The 18,144-nt window shown below is 43.9% G+C and overlaps 1 protein-coding gene across 5 annotated transcripts in view; it reads left to right on the forward strand.

Moving 5' to 3' along the window:
- Window positions 1–11,688, forward strand: part of Lrrc49 (leucine rich repeat containing 49) — a 117,691-nt gene extending 106,003 nt beyond the window's left edge. For all 5 annotated transcript variants that reach the window (XM_076925449.1, XM_076925448.1, XM_076925451.1 and 2 more), the window contains 3 exons: window positions 354–463; window positions 6,058–6,211; window positions 11,005–11,688. In XM_076925449.1, coding sequence (XP_076781564.1) covers window positions 354–463; window positions 6,058–6,211; window positions 11,005–11,208 — 468 coding nt within the window. In that variant the 3' untranslated portion in view covers window positions 11,209–11,688. The remainder of the gene's footprint in view (window positions 1–353; window positions 464–6,057; window positions 6,212–11,004) is intronic.
- The last annotated feature ends 6,456 nt before the right edge of the window (window positions 11,689–18,144 follow it).

Consider the following 18,144-nt stretch of genomic DNA (forward strand, 5'->3'; position numbering starts at 1 on the left):
ACACATGTACATGCATAACACACATGCACAGACACATGCACACACATACAAACAAAAAGAAAAACCATCCTTTAAGAATTTAAGGTGCCTCTAGCACAGTCCCCAGGACACCTGACTTCCAAATCAGACTGTTTCATCGGCCCTGGTCAACTTCCAGGAATCACATTTGAGCATCTCCTCTATAATTAGACTCAAAGGAAAACAAGTCGCCATGAAGTCTTCCACAGCCCAGGGAAATGTACTTTCCTATGCTAAAAGAAAATGCATAATCTAGATGGTTCTTTGAAACTGTATTTGCTGTATCCAGCTAAGAAGCAATGCCATCTTGACCCTCCTCTGCTCTTTCTTCTCAGGTGACACAAAATGACATGATAATGGCTGAAAGGCTCTTTGGAATCCTAGCACATGTAGCATCCTCCGAGCTGCCTCAGTACCGCATGATTTCAATTCTGGGTGATGCCAGGTAACCCTGATGTTTTTATAGATTACCATTGCACTAGAAATAGCTCTTATCTGTGCTACTTCTGTAACCTGCAGACAACATAACCCAGGCTAATCTTGGGGCTGGCCCTGTTCAAACTTGGAAGGAATAAATGTGACTAAGACAATGTCAGTGTTCTTCTGTGGTTATAGTCTAATAGCTAAAGATGCACATAAACCACCAAAATCCAGTCTGTCAGGTACAGCAGGAGGGGTAGAGGTATAGACTAGTTGCATTTGAGAACACTGGAAAAGGCTTTCTGTTTATTTATTTGGGAATGAGTTGGGGGGGATGGGTTTAGAATATAAGGAAAGAGATTTATTTTTAAAAACAATAAATACATACATACATACAGACAGACAGACAGAAAGACAGACATACAAACAGTGGATAGGTTCTGAATTCATATCTTACTCCAGTGCCATTGACTGATCAATATAAATATCATCTACAACCCACAGAACAGTTCTGAGGTATAAACACCCTGAGGGTAAGGTGTTTGCTGACTAAGGACCTGAGTTTGGATCCCCAGCACCCATGCAGAAGCTGGGTGGGGCAGTACATGTCTAACCCCAGAGCTGAGGGACAGAAACAGGCAAATCTCAGGAGCTCAGTGACCAACCAGTTCACTGGGTGAGAGCCTGTCTCAATAAAACACGGTGAAGAAGCAACTGAGGAAGACATCCAGATGTCAACCTCTGGCCTATACACACAGATACAGCATGTACACACACACACACACACACACACACACACACACACACACACACACAACATGCATAATCACACACATACCACACACACATACACACTCACATACACACATATCCTCACACACATACATATACCACATACACACCACACATAAATACACCACAAACATATACATCACACACATACAGACACACATATACACACAGTCCAGCACCCCCCCCCAACATGTAATACACATACACAAAAATAGTTGGTGGGGCACAAAAGATATTGAAGAGGTATTGAATTAAGAAGTGATAGCTTAGACAAATCAATGAAAATTATGCTCTCCTGAGTTGCTGTATAATATTTAGAAGATTTAATAACTTGAAAATAAAAGGCCCTCATAAATGAGATCAAATAAATTAAAATGAAGATTATGAAGGATTTTTAGTAATTTATCAAATAGATACATTTCAAAGCCTGTTCCCAGAATCTGATGCCCAAAGTCAGATTGGGGAAATGTATCCAATCACACCTGGGATGTTTGTAGAGGCAAACACACCTTAACCTCAGGGAAAATCTCCAGTTAAAGACCATAGTCACTCAAATTACTGTCTTCAGTCAACATTCTACAGGCGGCAAATAACCATCTGCAGTGGGTAAGGAGCCTGTGCGTGCAACTCTGCAGTAACAGCTGGGGCACATGGTTAACATGGCCCAGCTGGCCAGGGAGCCAGTGAGTCAGGAGCCTGGGCGTGCAGCTGTGTGGTAACAATGGCAGCACATGGTTAACATGGCATGGCTGGCCAGGGAGTCACAGAGCTGACACGGCACTGTCACTAATGAGCTGAGATAGCCAAAAACTTATCTTGGTGCAGCTGGAAAAATAACAAAAACCCAGATAATGAAGTTGCCAGAACATAAAATATGGGAAACTTTAACCTTTAAAAAGCAAAAGAAGAGCCCATCTGTCTCCATTCAAAGCTCTAGCCATACAAATTTTAAAATAATGACCTAACTTAGTGGGGAAAGCCACAGTCATGACAACAAGCCACATAGCAAGGTGGGTCCTACATGCTGTTATCCATGATGGCTGACGCTGTGGGTTTTTTCATAGCAGCGTGGCAACGCCTGACACTTTTGCAGTAGCCATGCTTTTTGACTTAGCCATTTCACTGAGCTGAATTTGTTTCTAGAAATGATTTCATGTGAACATAGATGTTTGTCAAAGGATTTCTATCACAGCCTGTGTTTATAACAAATAGTGAAAGCCACTAGTGGAACAAGGTACCTGCTTATAGCTGTAAAAATGAATAGCAGTTCCTATATGAAAAGGGGTCATGCTCTTTTTATTGTTGATTTGATAAAACGTAGTCACCCAGGAAGATCAGTTGAAGAGTGGCCTGGATCAGATTAGCCTGTGGCTGCGTCTGTGAGAGGTTATCTTGACTAATGATTGATGTGGGAGGCCCCGCCCCCTCTTAAATGGCGCCATGTTCAGGTCAGTTGGCCCAGGCTATGTAAGAAAGCTAGTTGAGCTAGAGGATTAACCAGTTAGCAGTGTTCTTCCATGGTTCCTGGTCCCAGGGCCCTATCCTGAGTTTGTATGCAAACTTCCCTCAGATTGTGACCTAGATGTGTAAGCCAGATAAACCCTTTCCTCTCCGCAGTGGCTTCCAGTCACAGGTTCTGTCACAGCAAAGAAATGTCACTAGAGCATGTTGTGACATACCAGAAAGAATGTGCCAGAATAGTTGTGTGGCCGGCTCCCGTTTGTGAGAATACGGTATAGAGTTCAAAAATACTCGGGATTTTTAAATAATTGTTTTTGGTTTGGGGGTTTTGGTTTGTTTTGGGGGGTTACCTACAAATATTGAATAAGAAAAGGGGCCAGTACTGTACCTAAGTATATAGATCTTTTCAGTTGCATCCGTGTGGACTGCTTGGGTTCTCTTTAGGTTTGGTTCTGTGTGTATTGGTTTTTTTTATTTTTTTTTTTAATTCTCATTTTCAAAAAGTCCTTTGAAAGTACTTTCTTACTGATTTGTAGGTTAGAAGCACTGTAGGCTGTGGCATTGTCATGCTGTGTGCTGTACTTAAAATGTGTTCCAACTCTTTTGAATTGAGGAAGAAATTCAAGCTCAAATACTCACTATGGGGCTTCAGTTAACAGCTAGAACTCTGTATGTCAGAGTCTCTGGGATCTGACCAAAAGCACTGAGCAGAAATGACATATGTGTCTTTAGTGTATTTACTAAAGAAGATGAGAAAGAAAGTAATGAAGGAGGCATCCCCTCGAGAACCTAGAATAATCCCTGAGATAAAGCAAAAGCAAGTGGAAGGACTCAGAAAGGCAGCCGAACATCAAAAACAACCAACCAAACAAACAAACAACCAAACAACCAACCAAACAACCAACCAAACCAACCAACCCGGAAGAAGAGGCTGGCAAGTAAAGCCGTAACTGACTCCTTAGTGCAGGCCTGCTCAACTTGAGCATGTTGGAGGTAATCAGAATATACCATAGTTAGCTGAGGTACTGCATCAGGCCAGTTAGGTCAGTATTAGAGGCTAGACCGGATGGTGTCCATCCTCTCCTAAAAACAACTTTTTTGTCTCTGGCCCCGGCCATCTCATTAGGATAAGAAGACTCTTCATACCTGGAATTCTAAAGGGGTGTGTGTGTGTGTGTGTGTGTGTGTGTGTGTGTGTGTGTGTGTGTTTGGTATCTGTGTGTATGTGTTTTCTTCAATTATTACTGTTTTGGAAAAGATATGTTTTTATTTTATGTGTATGGCTGTTCTGCCTGCGTGTACGTCTGTGCACCACACGTGTGCAGTGTCCTCAGAGGACAGGAGAGGGTTTGGACCTGCTGGACCTGCAGTTACAGGGAGCTGTTAGCAGCCAGTAGGTGCTGAGCTTCAAAGCTGAGTCCTGCGCAGAAGCAGCTAGTGTTCTTATCCACCAGGCCTCTCACCCGCAGCACCCAGTTCCAGAGCTGTGGTAACATTAGTTTTTAAATTGGAGAGGGAATGGAGACATGAAAACTGGAGAGAAAGAAAAAGAGGGGAAGAGAAGACAGAAGGAGAGGAAGAAGGGAGGAAGTGGAACATTTATTAAGGTTGACCAAATGCTGTCTGCAAAGCAAATGGCAACAGACTGCAGAGACCCACAACCACATGGCCCATGTTTTCTGCTCAGAATGCAACAAGGCTTTAGCCCAGTTACAAAAGGACAACTAGAAAATGCCTATGTATTTGGAAGAAAAGAGACAGATTTCTGGATAATCCATAAAGTCAAAGGAATTTTCTAATGAAACTATGCAAATACCTTATGCTGAAATATAATGAAAATACTACATTGAGAGATTTATCAGACCAGGAATACAGTGCTAGCCTTGAACTGGATATATTAGAAAGACTAAGGGCTGATAATTAATGATTTAAATATTTATTTCAGAAAATAAAGAACAGCAAAATAATCCAGAAGAAAGTTAAATGACAAAAAAGTTTAATATAAAATGGAGCTTTCTAATGTAAAAGTCTAATAAAACTTATAGCAGGGGCCAGAGAAACAGCTCAGTGATTAAGAGTACATGCTGGTCTCGCTGAGGACTGGAGTTCAGTTCCTGGCACCATGTGGGGCAGGTCACAACCTTCCATGGTTCCAGGGGACCCAGTGCTCCCTGCCAGCCTCCTCTGGCACCTTCACATTTAAAAGTTTAAAACATAATATTAAATATGAGTGGACATTGCTTTTTTAATTTAACAAAAAAATCAGTAAAAAGGGGGGGAGGGGCATAAGAACAAATACAGGTCTACAGCGAGTCTCCATCTTCTCTATGAAACTGGGAAAGGGACTGGCAAGGAAAATTGGGAGCTGCATCACAACTGTCATTGGAATTATAACTTTCCTGAAATATGCTGAACCCAAGCACGAGATATGTTTATAGAATTATGAGCTGCAGACTATCTTGCTACACTTTTCAAAATTTATACTTCTCCAAATTTCTAAAAATCCCACTATACTTTTAAGTTTGAAAAATTTAAAAAGTTTCAAAAATGTCTGCTCCCAGTTTTTAGTTCCCAATAAAGTCCTATTATGAGTTTTTGGGGACCCTGAGTAGTGGAACGGAAAAGAGCCTCCTGTTAGCTGAGCTGCAGCCCTGTGGGATTCTGGGCAGGCAGCTCTGCGATGTTCCAGGACTCCCTGGTGTTGCCCTTGGATTGCAAGATGCTTACAGCCTCCTTATAGCCCTGCCAGAACCCGTGGCTCTCCCTGCTCTCAGTTCGCTTTTGCTAAAGTTAACTCCACACCCGATTTGATGTTCTAGCTAGGAACATAACACAGGCGAATAAAAGAACTAAGAGCTATGTATGTAGTTACTCTGACCACAAGCTAACATGTTTTATAGCTGTACAGACGGTGTAGAGGTGTCCCACACCTCTTTGATTGCTTATGCTTTGATTCAGTTTTTGATTTATTTCATGTTAAGGTAGAGTTCATTTATTTTTGTAGAAATGTTTGAGATGTGTTAGTGTTGATGATTGACAGTCACAGATCAAGAGAATGTAGGTGGGGCTAACACTGTCACAAGCCTATACAGTCCTAGTTTTCAGGAGAACAGAGACCAGAGGATTGAGAGTTTGAGGCCAGCCTGGGCTACAATAGTGAGACTGTGTCTCAAAATAAAGAACATGTATCAGATACTTTAACTAGTGGAAACACTGGGGTACTAAGCTGAGTTACTATTTAGTAACTATTCAAACTCAGAAATCTGGCGTTCAACAAAGGCTTTGCTGCCTCTGAAGTCAGCAAAAGTTGCGCATGACCTTTTTATTCTGATAAATAACTCTGAGTCCCTTTATTATCTTCTGCAGGAAAAAGCAGTTCCGATATCTACTGGAAAGCAAAGGTAAAAAGCCTGGCATCATCTGTGAGGAGACTAATGACAGCAAGAGGTTCTTGGGGGAAAACACGAACCGCGCTACCCTGAATTACACCACCCGAGAATTCTACCACGAGAAGCTGGAGGTACGTGGATCTGTGGGTCTGTTGCTTCCTGCGGTCCGTGCACACGGGGCTGGAGGTCATGCACTTCAGCCTCCTTACACAACCCTGAGAACACCAGCAGGGAACAGGAGGCCATCAAGCTTGAAGAAGACTGGCTCCAGTGTTCTTATCTCAGCACAAAAGCATCTTCAAAAGAAAGCTGTGCTAAAAATCTGGCCCGAAATAGGCTGCACAGGCCTGATCTGTCTCAATGAAGAGAGAGGGAGAGCCGCTTCCATGGGTGTTTGTCCAGCTGGTACCCGAGCAGCAGAGGACTCGGCAGAGTCTCCACTCCAGAGCTCTCGGCTTGGCCTATGGTGTTTTAGCCTATGCGTTTCATTCTTTACCATGAATTTCCTAATGTCACAGTATAACTGCTTTGTTCCCAGGAGAGCTTCTTAGGCAAGGGGACCAAGCATGCACCTCTTCTGTGAGGTTCACTTAGGGAATACAGCACTTCTGTGCCCAAAGCCACGGAGCAGAAAGTGTGCAGTGCCTGCCCTTTGGGCACTCAGAGACAGCTGAGGAAGTACCGCACCTGAAGAGCAAGAGAGTACCATGCTGCGGCAGATTGATGCAGTGACAGAAGACAAAGGACAAGAGAGCAGACACAGTTATTGTTACATCTAGTGACATGTCCGGTGCCTGTGTATGAGCTATGTAAATCACTGTAGCTCTTCAGACAAGTTAGATGTAGTTGGAAATGGAGGGAGGAAGGGAGAGAAGGAGGGAGGGATGGACAGATGGACGGACTGAAGGGGAGAGGGAGAGGGAGAAAGGGAGAGAAAGATTGATTCACAGATGTATACATAAGTTAGAAGCAAAGCCACAGGCAGGTGGCGTTCATGTGTTTGTCTGGCAGCTCCGAAGTGTGTATTGAGGAAAGGCTGTAAACCTTTGCACCGAACAGCATCTGTGCTGGTGTCACAGGAGACGCAGTGGGGCATGCTCAGCTCTTCCTTTAATTGGAACGCAATTGGATTTTCTGTTTCATCCCCTTTCCCTTCACTCTCTTCTCAATCTGAAGCATCCTTGAAATCCATAGAAGCCTGTGGGTTACAGATTGAAAACTGTTTGACAACTCATCCTAAGGATGCTTGGCTTCTGCCTTAAGTTGGTGTGGGAGGTCTGGGATGCTCAGTGGAGCACTGGCTGAGTGCACAGGGCTGAGGGCTCATTCCAGGTGCCACTCACACACATACACAGTCAGTGTTTCTATGGTTGAATGGAGTCAAATGTAAAAACGTTCAGAGCTTAGAGGAAGCTGTCAGAGGAGATGAGGAGACTGAGCCTTCTGTGAGGCCGAGAGCACAGAGCCACAAATAAGGGCTCTCTGGTTGTGCCAGAGGAGAAAATGAGGGCTGAGCTGACAGGATTATGGGCCTCTTCCTGAGGACAGTTGGTCCTGTGAGTCAAATAATTACGTATATACTTGAAGGTCTAAAATACAAATTCTCATGAAAGAATTTTAGAAAATATAAAATTACTACATGTGAACAGGGACAAGTTCATGGGGAAGCTACCAAGTCAGTGACCTCGAAAAATAGGTCTTGAGTTTTAACTTTTAGTTTGTAAGGAATATTTTAAAAGTAAACTCTTGTTTTAAGGTAGACAACATAGCATTCACTTAAAAATCCACCAGATTGCTAGAAAAAGAATAACCAGGCCAGATACTTAGACAGATTGATACCAAAATCCTTTAACACACCAAGTTAGAGCCGGAGAGACTACTCAGTAGTGACGAGCATGTGGCACTCTTGCAGAGGACCTGAGTTCCATTCCTAGCTAAATACACACTTTTAGGTCCAGCTTCAGGGGATCTGGTGCCCTCCTCTGGTGTTTGTGGGCATTGCAGTCACATATACAAACCCAAACATACACACATGTGCACATGCACACGCACACACAGAGATTTAAAAAGAAAAGTGAAATAAAATATCAGACAGAATACAGAAGAACATTAACTGAGTTATGTTCCTTACAGCCAGTGTAAAAAAAATTAAAATAGGACACCATTTACTGTAATGATAAACAATAAACTGATATACTGTGGGAATGGATAGGAAAATATTTCTAAGTTGGAACTGGGAGACACTTCAGTCAGCCAAGTGCTTGCCTCACAAGCTGGAAGGCTTGAGTGCGGATTCCCAAGCCAGTGTCCAGAGCCTGGCATGGTGATGTACACCTGGACACCTAGCACGGAGGAGACAGGTAAAGGGAGTTTCCTGGAGCTTACTGGCCAGCTAGTCTTACTGAATCAGTGAGCTCCAAATTAAAAAAGAGACCTTGCCTCACATTATAAGGTAGAACATGACAGAGGACAACACACGGCATCGACCTTTCTGTTCAACATGCATACAGATACAAATACGTGGATGCCCTTAATTGGGAAAATTAAATGTTTGTTTCATGTCACTGAAGAACTGGAAAAAAGTTTATATTCATAGAAAAAGCATTCTCTGCTATTAAATGTTAACTCTTCATAAGGCAGTTCTGTTCAAGTTTGTGCAGAGTTATTTAATCCTAAATGTTATTAGAAAGCACTAGAACCTTAAGTATGCAAGAGTAAAGGTGCTTCGCCAGATAGCAAGTATCTATGATAAGGATATGTGTCCAGTTGTGTCCTAGTCTGTTGCTGTGCTAAAACACTGGGTCAAATGCAACATGGAGAGGAGAGGGTTTATTTCATCTTACAGATGTAGTTCTTCATTCAGGGACATTAGGACAGGGACTCAAGTCAGGAGACTGGAGGCAGGAGCTGAACAGACGCCATAGAGGCATGCTCCTTATAGCTCGCTCCCAGTGGCTTGCTCAGCCTACTTTCTTATGCCACTCAGGACAACCGGCCCGGGGTGGCCCCGCCCACAATGAGCTGGGCCCTCCCACCCACATCAATCACTAGTCAAGAAAATGACCTATAGACTTGCCTACTGACCAGTCTAATGGACTGGTCTTCTCAGTTGGGTTTCCTGTTCCCAGATGTCTCTGGTTGTGTCAGGTTGACAAGAACCAACCAGAATAAGGTTGTAGTTAAGGCAAGACAGGAATAGAGAGACTCCAGACAACAGAACCAGAGCGACACTGCACATGCTTCAGAGACCTAGGCAGACAGCAGCCGTTACAAACTGATGGGGGCAGTCTACTTCATAAATAATGCCGAGGGAAGCATACTGAACCCATCCATACTGTACAACAAAACCTAACTCCAGATCAAGCATAAAAATTAAAACTCTGAAGTTTTGTTTTGTTTTGTTTTTAAGGAAACCTTATGGCCTTGGTTAGGTAGATGTGACTTTTGAATACTCCAAGTGGCCAACTATACAGGAAGATTGTTTCATAAATTTGCTGTCAAGGTCATTTTTAATAAAAAATAGCTTCAGCAAAATCAAACAAACAACGTCTGGATTTAAGTGGCTTGATCGATAAAAACACAATGAGGAGGTAACCTGAGGAGATGTGGGCTCCTATTTTGACACAGCTCAAAGGCAAAGGGAGAAATCTGAAGCCACATGACACTGTGGGACAAGCACCAAGCTAGCTGTCAGGAGACTTGGCCTTGTGCCCTGATCACCACTTATTACCTGGGAGACCTTGCCCAAGTCCCTTAATCACTGTCTCCTGACTCACAGCCCAGCATTCCTGATCCTCCACCCAGCGCCCACATCTTGAAAATCACTTAGAGCAGTGCAGCCCGCGGGCTCAGCCTCTCTGCTATGCACGAGGGGCTGGGGAAATTAATGGAGGTGAGCTGCTCACAAATCAGGCTAAACAGTCCCTTTCATTACACGTCTTGTTGCTTGAGGCTCTCCCATCCATCCATTCTCCTGCCTCATCTAACAGAGATTCAAGGGGCTTTAAAGAACCTAGGTCTTCTCGTAGACAAAGAGGGAAACTGGAACCTCGGGAATTGTCCAGGGCCATATAGTGAGTTGCTGACAGTCACCTGACCTGCGACCTCCTGGGTGCCCAGGTTCTCCTGCTGTTGCCCATGCTTCCTGAAGACGGTTTGGGCCTACTACAGGGACTGTCCTCTCTAGATGTTGGTTGATTGCTGACTAACCATGTCATTCAACAGTGATATTGGTTTCGTTATTGATTCGTCTTAGAAATACTGTGTTTTGAGTTGGAGGTTTAAATAGATTTTTTTTCCTTGTGTTTCTTGTCAGCACTTAGGCATCCTACCTTGATTAATGCAAGTTCCCTAGAATACACTTCTCATCCTCACACGTATTACACCAACTTTTCGCTCTAATAGCATGAGTAGATGAGAGAGGGGGAGGGAGAGAGGGAGGGAAAGAGGGAGAGGGAGGGAGGGAGACAGAGAGAGAGAGAGAGAGAGAGAGAGAGAGAGAGAGAGAGAGAATCTCTACTACTGAGCTATATCCCCAACCCCAAAAGAATAGCTTTATTAGAACCCCTGATAAATCTGGAGCTGAAATCCCAAATGCCCTCTGGCTCTGAACTCACCGTGCTGTGATTAGAAGCACTTTCTCACCTTCAGACTGCCAGACCCAGAAGCTAAGTACGAATGCTGTTCTTTCTATAGGGATGGCCTGGTGTGAGTCTGAGGCTTGTGATAATTCTTCCTCTTTGGCACTTTTCTCAAATGTTGCCCGAGCAGTCTACACGATCGTGTGATGCTCTGTCGTTCTCTATACAGACAGTAAACTCGGAGTCTGAGTAGAGAGGATTATGCAGACAGTAGCAAGCGCCCGACTGTTGTTCTGGCTGTTGGATTAGTTATGGTTTAATGTAAATATGTCTTTTCTTAACAGGAGATAAAGGACAAGAAGAAGTTCTGCAGGTTGTATGTAGAAGACCTGGTGAAGGAAGCCACGGCCATCAACATGAAAAACGAGGCTCTGCAGAAGCTGTGGCCTCAGATGTTCATCGAGCTTGTCAGGGACGCTGTCATTGAGGTCCGCAGCAAGGACTCCTACATGAAGCTCTGCCTGCAGCAGGTCACTGACCAGAAATAGGGACAGCTCCTGCTTCAGACTTGGGCAACCGGAGCTTGTTTACAGTTTGGCAAGATGCAGGTTAGACATGAAGAGACACCACCACTACCGCACAGTCTAGTCTAGAAAGAGTGGCATCCAAGCCCCGCCCCCTGCACCGTGGAGAAGGAGGGAGGCAGGAGAGAGGGGGACTCTTTTCCATGCATGCTGACCACACAACCTTGGGAAACCAAGCAGCAGTTGGAGGAGGCCTGGCTGCTGGGTCAGAAATGCTTCTTCAGCTCCCACTCTGACTGGTGTGCTTGCCCCAGTCCCAAGCACTCTGTGTGCTGATGGGCTAACATGAGATGTCCCAAGCACGCTGTGTGCTGATGAGTTAGCATGAGATGCCTCTACCAACCTCCAGCTGAGACTTTCTCTTTTTTTGCCTTTTTATTTTATGTCATGATTTCAAAGCCAAGCATATGTTCTTTTTTATGAGTGAAGAATAAATACATTAGTAAAAAAAAAAAAATGTCCCGTTTGTTGTGTGGTTATGTTCTTCTCCTGTTGCTCAGATCCCTGTTCACCTATGTCCATGAGAAGAGGCTTTTCAGGTACCTCGGCGTTACCACAGGGAGTCACTGTAGGCTGAAAATGTGAAGACAGTTGGGTACAAGAAGAGGATGCTTGGAGATGCAGGCATGTATGTAATGTGCATCTTTGAAAGGTGTTTCTCCTGCCATTGGCCATTGTGAGTCTCATTTAATAGGCACACATGTGCCCTCATCCTTCAGAAATACTAAGGGTGGAAGACTCTAGTTTTTAAGTTCAGAAAAATCAAACAGGAAAGTAAGACAATGAGAGAGGTTTTGGCTAGTCCATTCTGATCAGAAGTGGATGATACAACCTTCAGAAGCCAATAAGTGAACTCTGTCTAATGTGCTCAGATTCTGCCTACAAGCTACTGTGTCAGTAAGAACACCAGATGTGGATGTGGGGGCACAAGAAGAGGAGATGTAAGACAACAAAGCCAGGCAGACAGGTCCGGGGGAAGCTGAGTGCGGAGCTAAGAAACACCCTCCTCCCTGTCAGCCTCCCGGCCCAGGATCCTGTGCTCCGGCCTGGTAGGTTAATACAGCGTTTCTGAACATAGACTGTTACATCACTGTGCTGGGTTAGCGTTTCAGCATCTGAGTTTCTGCCCAAGTAGCTGGGGACCCACCTGAACCTTATTCTCCTCACTGTGTTACAGACCCATTAAGGGAAAGTCATTTCCTTCTGGTCAAGAGAATTGGATCTACTCCTGACCTGGATGGAGCCCTGGGACTCCAGCTGGGCTGCTCAGTAACCTGACTAAGTGACTACCAGGCAGGAAAATACAGTCACCTTAAGACATGCTAAACAGATGGGAGGAATAATCATTCCTTTAATGGGGATTAGAAAGGTGGCACATTCCCTTTTCTTTCCTCTCTTCTAAGCATAGACCCTGGGCTTTCTCTCTCATCTATCCTTCCCAGCAGCTCTACTCCCCAACCTCCTCTTGCTTACTAAAATTCTGAGGTAAGAATAATTACCTTCAGGATGAACAGACCTCCAGGGGACCAGAGCACTCTCTCAGGAGTGAGTAGAGATCCATGGAATAAACTTCTCTCTCTACTTGCGATTTCCCAGGACTATCAGGCCGGGAGAATAAATGCTAACACTCCCTACCCCTACCCTCTGTACAGGTTCTATGTGCCAAAGGATTACTTATTTTTCTTCATGCAACCTCAAGCAGAAATTGAGCCCATTCTCCCTGCATTAGGGAGAATACTGCATGGTCTTAGTCAGGGTTTTGTTGGTGTGAAGAGACACCATGACCACGGCAACTCTATAAAGAAAAACATTTCATTGGGGCTGGCTTACAGTTTCAGAAGTTTAGTCCACTATTGTTAGGTAGGAAGCATGGCGCCGTGTAAGCAGACACGGTGCTGGAGAAGGAGCTGAAAGTTCTACATCTTGATCTGAATTTAGCAGGAGACTGTGTAGCTTGAGCGCGGGAGACCTCAAAGCCCACCCCCATAGTGCTATTTCCTCCCAAAAGGCCACACCTTCTCCAACAAGGCCATACCTCCTAGCAGTGCCATTCCCTATGGGCCAAGCGTTCAAACACATGAGTCTATGGGGATCATTCTTATTCAGACCACTACATGCACCCAATCCATGTTTAGCTTCAGCAGTCAGACGGACACACTGAGAGTGTGACATTGGATCTACAGTTACTTAACTGCTACTGAGCCAAGGATAGAACTGATATCAGCTCCCCATTCACGGTGCTTCACTCCACTGAATGCCTGGCATGTGGACCAACACAACCCTGCCAAGTTCTTGATCAAGCCAGACACTACTCTGAGACGCATATTCTCCTTACTGAATGATAATGACCACAACAACCAAGATTCATTGAGCAGTGTCTTAGATTGCTCAGGGCTCATTGCAGGTGCCCTCTTATTTACACTAACAATCTAATATATGTATTCTAGTTACACCTATCTGAGTATTGAACAACTGGGGCAGAGAGGGGTTTGGCAGATCAGCTAATCACATTTCAGCCAAAAACTAGAAGACAGGGCCTCCATTTGCTGTCAAGAAAGTGTGTGTGTGTGTGTGTGTTGTGTATGTATATATGTGTGTTTGTGCACACACTAAAGTGTACATTTGGAGGTCAGATGACAACTGGTGTGTGTTAGTCTGTTCTCTCCTTCTATCATTTAGGCCCCAGGGATTGAACTCAGATGATCAGGGTTGGTGGTCAAGCCATCTCAGCAACCTCAAAAATAAGCTTGTTTCCAGTAGTTTTTTTTGATCTGCTTTTGTGGTTTTGTTATTATGTTGAGAACTTAAAACAGAACTCCTCCAATATGTTGAAGACACTGCAGGACACGAAATAAATTTTAACATGAAATATGTATGCACTCATGCACACTGCTATGCAGTGAGGATGTATGAAAAGTGTAAGAATAGTGGCCATGTTGTTACAGATCATGTGTGGCTAGTCCACATGAGGTATCACGTACAAGAGTGAAACCAAGGAGGCCATGTTGAACGGGTACTGTACCCATCTAGGCGGAGATAGTGGTGGGATCCAGATGGCAGTGGTGGGGGTGTCAGGAGTGTTTGCACTCCGGATTTATTTTAGAGACATAGATAATAAGTTTACTGACTTATGGGATGTGGGGTAGGGGACACAGGGGTGAGTGGTAACGCTGGAGGATTGGCTTGAGCAAGCCGGAACACTTACTAGCCAACCACAGCAGGACAGTGGTGTATGGATCATGCATCCAGGGGAGGGACAGACAGTGGCTAAACAGCCAATCACAGACATTTAGTGGGCGTGGCTACAGGAAGTGAGAGGTGAAGGGGGAAGCTTGGACTGAACTAAATTGTAAAATTTGAACCATCAGCATTTGGCAGCAGGTATCCTAATACTTTATATTTCAGAAAATTAGCTTACCATTTTTTTTCTTGTATTTCTTAATGTGGTCACATCTGTTAGTGTTTTATGATTTCTTTGATTATAATTAAGCTTATATAGAGTTGATAATAATTCATATCCTCTTATATTTTATGTGAAGGGGATTGTGTTCTTTGTGTGTGTGTGTTAGTGCACATGAGCATGGAGGGCAGAGGTTGACATCTTACCCCCCCCCTTATCTTTTGAGACATGGTCTCTCACTGGATTTGGCTGGACTGGCTGGCCAATGAAACCCAGGGATCCCCCCCCAATCTCCCCGGCCCCAGTGATGATATTACAGATATAATTACAGATTCCAGGCACCGTTCCTTCGCCCCTGGCTGCTTCATCTGGGTGCTGAGACTGAGCTCAGACCCTCATGGTCACAGGGAAGCACTTCACAGACTGAGCTATCCCCCCCCCTTCTTTACTGTGACCTCATGCTTACCTGTCAGACCTAAACATGCTCCAGTCATCTCTTCTTTGGATAAACCCCAGCTTTAATTCCCCATCTCTGAGATTGTTCAGTAAGATTCTCTGGGGTTGGAGTTGGGGAAGAAGAGGAAAAATCAGGATGAAAGAGAGGAGAGAGTGTCCTGGCTTGTTGGCAAAACAAATACAAGATGAAATAGAGGAGAGACTGCTCAGGAAAATATTAATTTTAAACCTTAAAGAACAAAGGTTAGTTTTCCTGGCCTGCTTTTCTGGGTCAGTTCGAGACAGAGGGGTGGGTACTGTTGCCAAGAAATTCTAAGCCAAGTTGGAAACTTGACCACGACCACTGTGGTCAACCATTATTGATGGAATATTTGTTATCTTTGATCCCGACCTTCTGCTTATATTTATGTCTTCCTGGTTCTTGGTATGTGCCCTTTCTTGCTAACTACCTCAAATCCTTTCCAAAGTGTATTCAAAGCTCCAGAGAATAAATGAGTCCCAGAGAATAAGTCCACTCCTTGGGGGGAGCAGATTCGTTTCTTTACAAGACAACGAAACGGAATTCCTTATTACAGTTCCTCTGAACTCCAGCAATAAGAGAACTGACTCCTTCCTAGTGTTTATCTTGAAATATTTCACCACGCAGAAATGCGCACTGAATAGTATCTCAAATAAATACCCGGCTCACCACCAAGCATAACAGATCTTAATATTTTCCACATTTGCCTCAGGTTCTTAAAATAACACATTACAAATAGAGAAGGAGCCCCTGAGCCCCTCCTTTTCTCCCTAAAGGTAACCACTATATTGGATTTCATGCTGATTATCCGTTCCTGTTTCCCTACTATTCCTGTTATGCATAAATGCATACAGAGTTTATTTAATTGCATTTCATATTTTCCAAATTTGTATAAATCATATGCAGTTTCCCCCCTATATTTTCTTTTCAATTTTTCTGAGGTTTAGTCTTATTGATGATAGTAGTTGTTTCCTATTTGATACTGTCTGTGACTCCTCTGTAGGCTGGGTACTGTGAGTGGATATCAAGAGTTTCCTGTCGAACATACACACATGACATACATACACACAACACGACATCTACACATGAACATACACACAACCTGACATCCACACACGAACATACATATATACCACCTGGCATATACAAACAAACAGGCAAACACACCCTGGCATACACACATGAACACATACACACAACTTGACATACACATGTGAACACACATAATATATTGTATTTTAAGAATATGTTTAAGGACATATGATGTACAACATGCACAGGACCTGCTGGCCTGCAGCATGTGCAGCCGTATTTGCTATTGCCACATTGCTTTAGAAAGACATGTCTACCAGAGTTTTCCACAAGTAGACAATCTCCAGTTATCCCTCACCAACACTGACAGCATTTTGTTCAGATGTATATGCTATGTTGTGTGTGATGTGTTCATGTGAGTATGCCAGATTGTGTGTGTGTGTGTGCGCCAGGTTGTGTATATGTGTTTTTGTGTGTATGCCAGGTTTTGTGTGTGTTTGTATACCAGATTGGATGTGTGTATTTGTGTGTGTGTGCCAGGTTATGTGTGTTCACGTGTGTCTGCCAAGTTGTGTATGTGTTCATGTGTGTATGCCAGTGTGTGTATTTGTGTGTGTGTCAAGTTATGTGTGTTCATGTGTGTATGCCAAGTTGTGTGTGTGTTCGTGTGTGTATGCCAGAGTGTGTATGTTTGTGTATGCCAAGTTGTATGTATGCATGTTTATGTGTGGATGTCAGGTTGTGTGTGTGCGTATGTTTGTGTTCATGTGTGTATGCCAGGCTGTGTGGCGGTTGTGTGTGTGTATGTATGTGTGTGTATGTATGTGTGTGTGTGTGTGTGTGTGTATTATATACTAAGTTGGTGACTTTTGTGCAGAGAAAAGATTACTCACGGAATTTGTATTAAGATGATGTTTACATATGGCTGTGCTGGTTAGATTTTTGTTAACTTGAAGTGAGCTAGAGTCTCCTGGGCAAGAGGGAATGTGAACTGAGAAACTGCCTCCTTGAGTTAGCCTGTGGGCAAGTCTGTGGAGCATTTTCTTGACTGACGACTGATGTGTGAGGGCCTGGTCCCCTAGAGTTGTTGCCGCCCTGGCCAGGTGCTCCTGGGTGGTACAAGAAGGCCGACTGAGAAAGGCAGGAGGAGCAAGCCGGTGTACAGCATTCTGCAATGGCTCCTGCTTGAGTGTCCGCCCTGACTTTCCTCAATGATTGGCTGATCAGAATGTGTAAGCCAAACACCACCACCCACACACACCCCAGTTTACCTTTGGTCATAGTGTTTATCACAGTGTTAGAAAGCCAACTACTACACAGCAGAGTGTAACAAGTACACAACTTGATGCAGTTTGGAAACATAGTTAACATCCTGCTTCCTTCCTTTCTTTCTCGACAAAACCTGCGTTCCTGTGTGAGCCCTTACAACTGTAATTCTCACTGGGAGTGAAACCACACAGGAATACAGGCTTCTCCCTCAACGGCAGTGTTTGACAATCAACTGGATTGTGTTATGTATTGCTAGCCCATTGATTTGTGTTAGTGCAAACATATCGAGATTTGACTATCCATTCTGCTGGACTGTTTTCAGACTGGTTCTCGGCAGGTAGACTTTTTTTTTTTTTTTTTTGCAGGAATCCTTTTCTGTAGCACAACCTCTCCTCACAAAATAGTTGCAGGTTTAATTTTAATAGGGATGGCCATGCATGTTCCATTGTGGATAGACAATTCTACCCAGCCTCCAGCAAAAGCAACAGATAAGGGCTCCAAGAGCTATATGCTTTTGCCCTCGTTCTCTGTGAGCTTTAAAAACAGTGCGGGCTCTGCTCATGTGACTGGTCCACGAAGTTCACTGCTGCTTTAATTGTATTTTCACTGTGTGTGTATGTGACGTGGCTTCTCCCTCCTTCTGTTGGACACAGTTTTGTGTGCTTTGTGGTCATCTTTAAATCTTTTGTAAAATGTTCCGGACTGTGACCCTCTTTCTCTATAA

The sequence above is a fragment of the Arvicanthis niloticus genome, chromosome 26 (genome assembly GCF_011762505.2).
Source record: "Arvicanthis niloticus isolate mArvNil1 chromosome 26, mArvNil1.pat.X, whole genome shotgun sequence".
In the NCBI taxonomy this organism is placed as follows: domain Eukaryota; kingdom Metazoa; phylum Chordata; class Mammalia; order Rodentia; family Muridae; genus Arvicanthis; species Arvicanthis niloticus.